Source organism: Alosa pseudoharengus, unplaced genomic scaffold, assembly GCF_046254945.1.
Source record: "Alosa pseudoharengus isolate Yale_2024_CS ecotype anadromous, Long Island Sound unplaced genomic scaffold, YU_APseudo_1.1 YU_APseudo_1.1_scf_22, whole genome shotgun sequence".
Taxonomy (NCBI): domain Eukaryota; kingdom Metazoa; phylum Chordata; class Actinopteri; order Clupeiformes; family Clupeidae; genus Alosa; species Alosa pseudoharengus.
The window spans coordinates 19924675-19934070 of record NW_027468680.1 but is presented as its reverse complement, the minus strand read 5'-3'; the positions used below and the strand labels follow the sequence as shown (position 1 = coordinate 19934070).

Below are 9396 nucleotides of genomic sequence, written 5' to 3'. Positions count from 1 at the left end.
AACTCTTCATATACTGTATAATAACAGTGTGGCCAATTTTGAACTGTTGATGACTGGAAATGTTGCTGATGTGTCACAGTCATTTCAGTGTCATTAGGGTGTTTGAATTGTGTGTGGAATAAATGCCTCAGTCGTGGCTGGTCACATAGGAGGGTTGTACCAGAGCCGTATAAAGGTACCTTTGGCTCTGGGTTGTACTATATGTAGAACTCAAAGAAGGTGAAAGTTAAAGGCAACATTCCCCCCTTTTTATTATTTTTTATTCCATAAAGTTTCAGTTCTGAAGTTATGAGTATGCAACACAGGCCCTGATAATAAGACCCTTATGGGCAATTGGTTGGGCAGACAAATCCTGTTTTAATCCATTCACTCAACTAACAGACTGTGTTGAATTATTACTCGTCATGTTGTAGTGAGAAATTCCAGAGTGTATGTACTTTAACATTCATTTTAATCATCACCCCAGCCTTTGATCATGCCAAACCTTTTGTCAACCAAACTGCTCTTGTGACCTTTGTCAATCAAATGCTCACATGACCCATTGTAACCACATGAGGACACATGACGACAATTAATCATTTGATGATGAGTCCTTTCCTCTTGACACAATCAAATAAGGTGGACTACGCTTTAAATGCAGAGAGAAGACACTGCTCTGGAGGTCCAGTTGGCCACCGCCATAAGCGGTGAGCTATGTTGGCAACCGAGCTCATATGCTGGCCTCTGAGCTCGTAGTTCTAACACCATTGTTAACCAATAAATGTTTCACCATGTTTTCAGTTTTCAAACCTGCCTCTGTCTGCTTGCACTCAATTTTTCTTACAACATTGTGACCTGTCTTTCACAGGTATCCTGAGGTTATGTTGAGTAGGCCCACGTTTTTCATTTACAGACTTTGGTTCCCACCCCTGTTCAAATATACTGATCTTCTATGCAGGTTCAACTATTTTTGGCGACTGTAGAGCTTCCCCCAGAGTCGCAATATATTTATATTTACTCTGCCATTGTAAATAGCCTACTTCTCATGGCTTGTTCCCCCTATACACAATGAAAATGCTTTTGTTGTGGAGGTGATGGATTAACAGCAACAGGCAAAATCTCCAAAGACCTTTGACAAGGTAATGTTATACGATTCTCACAAGATGTCTTCGGGGCTATTCTTGAAGTTGCACCGCTGTTCTGTGGCTATGCTAGGTGAAAGATTCCCCTATTACAAGTTTGTTTACCATCAAAGTGGCTTCGTAAAGGTTACATTAAGGTGAAAATCTTGCATAGTGTACCTTTAATGTACTAATCTAGTGATATTTATTTCTTACATATAAGTGGTACATGTTGTAAATGAAACAATTATATTGTACTATACATTACGTATCTAATGTAAGAAAGCATATTGTTTTCAACACACCACAAAAAATGCAAACAAACATATAACATATAAAATGATATTCCTGACACGTGTTGTGATCAGACAAGCTTAACACAAAGAGCCCTGTCAGGTTATTTCCGTTTGGGAGTGCAGTTAGTGGCGTCCAGAGGTCAGACAGGTCTCCACAGCATCCCTAACCACAGAGCACTCTCTCTGCTGCGCCTGTGCCTGTGACACTGAGCAGCCCGTCTGGAGAACCACCAGAGCCGTCGGAACCACCTGGCAAAGGGACAAAGACCAATAAAGGTTAAAGGAAAAGGCAACTAATTAACATGGACACCAATGCAGTGATGTCTTCTATACCAATTGCCATATATTGTATGAACCTCATGGTTTCGCTTTGTGGCAGTAGTCCTACGTGTCTACCTGCGGGTGGCAGTGGCAGTTTCCCGCACACTTCTACATTACAGATGAAATATTAAATGACCCAAAATGAATTGCTTCCAAAATATTGGTAGGCTTGGGAGAACAATAAAATGATCAATTGAACAGTACCATCTAGCCAGTAAAAGTCACTGAACTGTAAATACACTGATTAAATTCCAGCTGAGGTCTTGTATTTGTCTGCTTCCAGATGGATGTTTGCCAAAGTGTATTTGATAGTCCTTAAGAAATTATATGTCCTGTGGCAGGCCCTTTAGGGACCACTTAAAAGTGAATCCCAGAGATCGAGGTGATCTATTATGATGCCTTATACCCTGTCGCGCGTGGTGGCTGCCTGCGTGTGTCTACTGACATCCGCCGTGGCCATCTCCTTAGTAAGCTCCTCCACTCCATAGAGGACTCTAAGGAGGGCTCTTTCTCCCTGCGTCCACTGGCAACCTGTGAACCTCTGAGAACCAGAGACAGCTCATTCACTTCAGCAAGAAATAACATCTTGTATGTCGGACAGGTGAAAAAAATGGACAGCATATTTTAGAACAATCAACAGTCATCTTTGATTCAAGAAAGTATAATACTGGTATCTTACAGTATGGCTGTACCTAATTTACTTTTTAGCATTTTATCATTTCTTTTCTATCATTATAACTCTTGTTTTCTTTTTCTAGGCCAATGAACAGTTATTACTTATGAAGGTTAATTCTCTCTTCATGAGCTATCAGCCTGACATCTTGGCCGCAGGGTTTATTAGAATGTTTTACCTGTAGTATGCCTATGGCCCTTCTGTACAGCTTGCTGTTGGTGACCTTGAGATCTATCATGTAGTTTTTATAGATTTTTCCCTTTAAGATGTGAGCACCTGTGCTGATTCCATTCAGCATCCACTTCGTGGAGAGTTCCCACTGTAGCCTCTGAATGAGAAGGGAACAGGCAAGTGGGAAAGGGAATCGTAAAATGGGAATCCTTAAACGATAACCACAAGAACACTAGAGGGGTTATAATGGGAGATATTTCAAGAACTGTTTTATTCATGAAATAATTGATATCTCGAAGAATGAGGCCCCAGCATTGAGCATAATGTCGAGATGTGTTTGTGTTGTGTTGTGGATGTGCTGTAGGTACCATGAAAAAGTCATCATCTGCGTCTGATGGGGTCCAACTAATTTTAAGGACTTTTGAGTCAAATATGTTGTTGATGTTCACCTGAAATGAAAAAAGAAAACTAGATTACTTTCACCACAAATAGTACAAATGATAGCATTAACAACTGGACCTGGAAGTGGGTTTGGTGTCAATGCTTATACTCACAGGAAAACAGTGTCCTTTGTATTCATGACAAATTGCTTGCACATTTGAGGTCTTCATTTTCACTTGTCCAGCTAATTTCTCAACATCGCCAAAATCATCTGATTCACATTCAAATAATATTGCAAAGGTATATTAACAAAAGGATAAATATATTTTAATGGTCATGCAGTCTGGTCAAGGTCCTATAACTCTATGTTGAGTTAGACGCTATGTTAAATTGGCTTACAGTAGCGTTACTTTCTGGGCCTAAAATATGAATGGAAACATATGTGTTCTTAAATAGAAAAGAAAAAATCTATATAGAAATTTTAATCTCATGGTAACAAACCATACATACATACTGTTAACTTGCATGGTCACCACACAATTGTAGACTGTTCTTGGTGATCTTAGGCTTCAGAATAATGTTATACGTAGAACATATTAATCTCTTTCTGTCTTACCATCCACAGTAAATATGAAGATAACTGTGTCATTCTCTCCTATGAGGGGCAAGATAGTGCTCACAAAGTCCTTGTGGTCAATACAGAATTGTGTACCCTAGAAATGGAGTGTGAACCAGAAGAAAGGATGGAAAAAAGAGATAGAACTGGTGAATGGGGTTTAAATGTGCTTTAGTTTACTATAAGTCATAAAGATAATTGAGTGTTTTAGGGCAAAAACACCCATTAAGCAATATTGTACATTATGGACTGAATTATACAAACCAGAGAGGACAAATTTCCCTCTTTATTGTTCATTTCACTGAAACCCCCGCACATAAAACCTCTAATGTCTTGAAAGTCTGAAGAAAAACAAACCAATAAAACTGCATCAGTTCATTGAATAATCAGTGCCACAAACATCAATAAAGCCAAACCATTTGACCTACTAGAATCCTGCCTTTATGAACATCATACCATACAGAGATGTCCTGGTTAAGATGCTCCTGACCCATTCATATATCAGAGGTCTCAGAAGGGAGTGGTCACTACATTTATCTTGATTAGCATGTCAGTGATGTCTAATCTATCGAGCTGCGTACCTGCTCCGAATGTGGGGACGCACTCACTCGCGTCAATAATTCCCATAATTCCCAGAGTCTTCCAGCCGAGGTAATAAACATGCCCCTCCTTCTGTAGGCTGATCACACACACACACACACACACACACATACACACACACACACACAAATAAACAAATGAGTCATCCACAATTTCAGGAAGCCTGAAGCTTCTGTGATGGGGGGCTGCTTACCTGCTTATTCTCTGTCTTACCTAGTTCCGGCTTTTCCAACCACACTGGCCAACTCATTGGTCTTACAGTATGTCATTTCATGAACCTTCTCATAATCTCTGATGCAGTCCAACACAGCTCTGTTTCCCCAGCAAGAAAATCAAGTTAAAAGAACCACATTAAAGATCCCTATCGATTTCAGTGCACCAGGGTGATGTGCATTGGAATCAACAAATAGAGCTTCTGAAGTCAGCTGGCTGCTGGACCTACTGGCGATTGATCTCCACATGGCTATGGGCCGCTCTGTGCCCCAGCAGGAGCACACTCTCCAGCAGGACCTTTGTGGCCGTGCCCCCTTTCATCCGAGACGAGCCACTGATGGCCTCAGGCTTCAAAGGGAAGTCAGAAATATACAATGGTGACTTCAATTAACGCAAATACACAGTATTAGCCATGTAGAGTGATGATAATGGCGGCCGCCCACTTGGGTCCTGTGATATGGCAAAGCTTTTTATAACTTTGAACCACAGCTCCGCTGACACATGATACATTTTGGTTGCTGGGATACTCAGGGTTACGTGATCTCACTCCATTCTAATCACTCTTCATAGCTTGAGATTACAGACAGCATAATACATTGTGGTTATGAATTTTACATTGGCCTACCCCAACCACTGGGTTTAGAACAAAAGCTCTCTGAGCCCTCTGCAAGTCCAGCATCCTCTCCATGACCTGTCTGAAAGTATGTGGCCACCCTTGGATAGGTTCATTCCTGGGGAAAGATTAATCATCGAATATGACAAGACACTCGAGGTAAAAGTGCACAACAATTTCCATTAAATAAAAAAAAAAATCTAAATATCTGTCTTCATTATTAGCTACTAAACATCATCAATTTGCTCATCTAATCCAATCTAATTTGTTTAATATCCGTGCTGACATCCTCACCACCACCATCATTGTTTTGGTCCTAATTATTGTGTCACATCCTGTTTGTCGTACCTTGCCATGTGTGCAGGGTTGAATCCTATCAGCACAGGCGTGAGCATGTCCAGATTGTTCAAGCAGAAGTCAAGCTGGCCAGCAACAAATGGTGCCTTCATCATGAATATAAATTAAAGTCCATTACAAAGCAGATACAAACCGGTAGTTTTGCTTACACTAACCAAGGGAGTGATAAAGGGCCTACTCCACTGTGTTACCAGAATCCTGAATCATGAAACCTACCGATAGACCACAGGAAATTCCAATGAAGAGAACATGCTTCTTTCCAACACAAGCCTGTAGAAGAAAAAAGAACAAGTCATTCAGTGCGGTAGTGTGGCTGGGCACAACACTAATGATCCACAATGTCTGGAGTGCAAGCCTCTTTCAGGATAGGAGGTGCACAGCTACCCATCCACCTTACAGGGTTGATTGCAGATGCTAAGTGTTCCATGCCTCCTAGGCATATATGCCTTTAATGCCTTTTACAAATCAAATGAAACTGAAAATCTAGAGCCAAGAAGTGGAGCAGATCTCAGCCTAATTTTTTGGCTCAGGTTTGGTAATGACTCATCATTGTGGAGGCGTAATGAGATCATCATGAGATAATTAGGTTTTTTATTAGGCTTTAAGGTCCTAAAAAGCAGATAATACAAACATCTAAAACTACACCACAGACTTTCTAATGAGGAGACACAGCACTCAAAAAATCCTCTGTAGAAATGCATGGGGTTAGTTTGTAACACTAATATGGCAGTTGTCTACACATATCCCACCCTTCCGCGGCAAAACGTCAATATGTGAATATATTGAGCCAATCATGTGTTGTGTTGAAAATACATTGAGCCAACACCATGTGGTGTGTTGTGAAGATATCGTGCCAATCATGTGATCTCACCGCTGGAGCAAGATTGGTGTCGTGAAGCCTTGCGCACGTGCATTTCTGCCAAAATAGATACCCGATAAGTGCCCAAAAAGCGTTGCAATATGGCCGCCGAGTGGAGGGATTTGCCTAAAAGAACTTTGACTACAGTAAGTGGCAACCTCGACAACATACACAAAGCAGTTCATATTTCTTGACATGAGGAATATTATCATGAGGCCATTCTGTTCTGGATGCTCTGTGTCATGAATATGATATTCATCCACCAAGCTGTCTCTGTTTCTTTCTCTTTCCCACCCTCCTCTCTTCCTCTCCTTTCATCCTCTGATCTTCATTTCAGTCCTCTTATTTTGTCTTTTCTTATTTTTGACCCTCACTTCACCTCACCCATCCAACCTGCCTTCTGCTCTCCTCTTTTAGGTGTTTAGCTTGAATCATTTTCTGCCTTCTCCCTTTTCTCCCCCCTCTCCTTCCCTCTCTCCTCCTCACCTCCTTCAGCACTTGTGCTCCCATTGAGGGAGAGTCCTCTGGCGCCTCCTGAGAGGTCAACAGTGCCCTGTGGAGGTGTGGATGTCATTACAATGGTACACCATACACACTCACAACACATTCAGTAAGAGGGTGTTAATGCCAAGCCTCAGAATATATCGATTAGTAATAATCAAGCAAGACAGCAATGAATAAATGTAAAAATGTCATGGAAATGTCATACTGAATTTCAGAAGAGGTTACTTACTTGTCACCTCCAGCAATAATGTAAGAGTACACTGGCTTTTGTTGATGCCTTCCAAGCATCCTGTTGAATGTGTTCTATAGACAAGATGAGTCATTCATTTTTATTTGTAAAAAGTCAGGGGGTGTGTTGCACCAGTAATTATTAAATTGAGCATAGTTTATGGCTAATTAAGCATATTTTATGGCTAACACAAAAGTGATATCCAACATAATTAATGTTAAAATGCAATGATTTTATAAAATTGAAAATAAATGTATACAAGATAATTTACCGCTAAAAGAAAAGCAATACGGCCAGATGTCCCACATCCACTGAGGACGATTAAACTGTCATCTGGTTCCTAAATAAAAATAACAGGGAAATTCTGATTTAATAAAAATAAATTATATATGTACAAAATATACAAACAGAATATAGTATATAGTATACAAAACAGAAGGTTAATTCTTAGATCTGTTTATAGCCATATGCTTTTCTGTAGCAAACAGAGGATCTTACCCACCCTGAGAATTGTTTTCACCCTGTCAGCCACATCCACCAGAATTTGTATCACAGACTCACTGTAGAGTCTCTGCAGAAACATTGCACCAAATGTTATATTTAAGGCAAGAAATGTTGCATGACACATCTGACACACACATCTTTCTGTGATGTTGTGCAGCTGTTGCTTCAGTACATAGCTGTCACTGGGCTTTTGTCAAAGTCCTGACCTTAGTCCTGACCTTAAACTCTGCGTCTGGCTGCAGGTCTCCCTGGAATACCTCAGCATCACACTCCTGCAGGACACGCACAATCTGCTGCGGCCCCGCCCTGTCTATGTCAAGGGACAGCGGATTGGACTTCTCCGTGACGGGCAGCGGTGACTCGTAACCTGGAGACTGACAGGGTGCCTCTGTTACTGTCAAGGTTTGATCTGTGCCATGTCAACTCACAGCTGTGTCTCCTTGTTAATGTCACTCTCTGCTGGCAGAGGCCAGGCCAGCCAGATTTGTTATTTAAAGAAAAACCATAAATGTGTAGGAATTATATAGTTACAGTATCTACAGACAACAAAAGAGATTGGTAGCACTTGGCACCACAGAAAATGTCAATACTGTATTTGACAGTTTGAGTGCTTGCAGCAGTAGTGATGGTTAACTGATTCCCAGCTAATTCCACACAATTTGCAAGCCTTAGCACTTTCACATAGCAACAGTGTATAAAATGTAGACAAAACAGCAAAACTCAGCAATTCTTGTATTGACAATTATAAGATACTCATCTCCCAAAAATCTATAGAGGAAAGGGTCTATGGGAAAATGCAGCTAGGTTACCCAATACTTTTCTTTATTGTCAGTGCACAGAAATCAGACATTACCTCCCATTATCAGACATTACCTCCCATTCTTGTGCAGCTCTAGCCCTGCTGGCTTTCTCCTGGTCTCCTAGCATTGCACATGTGCAGTAAGAATACAGTTTGCTGGAACAATTTCTGCTGTTAGCGCCTCACAGGTCGTATGTGGTGTGGTGGGGTTTCAAATGCTGGTTTATGTGACAATAGGAACAACCACTAGTCACTGGAGATTCAAAATGAAAGTCCAGAGTTCACCAAATGCTCTTTGATCTACAGTAGCCCAGCCTGAAGGCTACCACATGATTCAGGCAGAGCTGAGGTGTGGCAGATAGGCAGGGGCGTAGCCAGGATTATTTTATAGGGGGGGCCAGCTGGGTCCAGACTTTTTATTGGGGTGGCACTTGGGAATCAAAACTACTATTTAAAAACTACTCAAAAAGTTTTGAAGATTAGGATAGTCTATTTTAATAATGGTAATAAATTGTGTAAAGCCAACACTGATACACAGGTCAGTTTGTTGTCCACTCCAAATCATTTTCAATAAGCCAATGCTATAAAAAGTACATTATGACAATGCACCTTACTTAATCAGTCTTATTCAAATGATGTTAAAGAACAATAATAAATACTATAAATATTGTATTTAGATATTTAATCTTATACTGATGGCCAAACTATATTTCTTTCTGATATCCACTCTGGGTACTTGGCTGTAAGTAACATGGCTCTGAATTAAGAAATTAACCCTTAGAACCCTAGACTGTTTTAAGGGCTTTTCCACTACCTTTAGTTGTAAGCATTTATCCTGGTCATTGTAAGTGCCATTTACACATGCTATATTTTTTTTCAGAACAGTCTAGGCTACCCAGATCTGCCACCAATTCATATTAATACTTACAGTGATTTAATTTAGATTTTTAAATAATACAAAGACAAAAAGTGTATTATACCATTCTTATTTTGAAATGTATCTCTGTCAGCTGGACATGACTTTCATGTATGTGTAGGGCAGACTGTCCTGAATCTGGCAATATAAGAACCATGGTGGAGGGGGGCTTTGGGGCTGAGCAATTTACAGACATGTGGTGTGCGCCTTACAGAAATAAATGCCATTTTTTTTATTTAGTAAT

The 9396-nt window shown here is 40.4% G+C and overlaps 1 protein-coding gene across 1 annotated transcript; it reads right to left on the bottom strand.

The window, feature by feature from the left end:
* Positions 1-1519: 1519 nt before the first annotated feature.
* On the bottom strand, positions 1520-8317 carry gckr (glucokinase (hexokinase 4) regulator). Its single transcript, XM_076300159.1, has 17 exons — positions 8311-8317; positions 7656-7831; positions 7436-7504; positions 7205-7273; positions 6934-7007; positions 6687-6753; positions 5333-5427; positions 4997-5102; positions 4601-4719; positions 4372-4470; positions 4140-4237; positions 3823-3899; positions 3559-3655; positions 3116-3213; positions 2569-2718; positions 2124-2258; positions 1520-1645 (listed from the first exon to the last, which is right to left on the bottom strand). The coding sequence occupies exons 1-17, from the start codon at positions 8315-8317 to the stop codon at positions 1520-1522; spliced, it is 1662 nt and encodes a 553-aa protein (XP_076156274.1).
* Positions 8318-9396: the final 1079 nt, after the last annotated feature.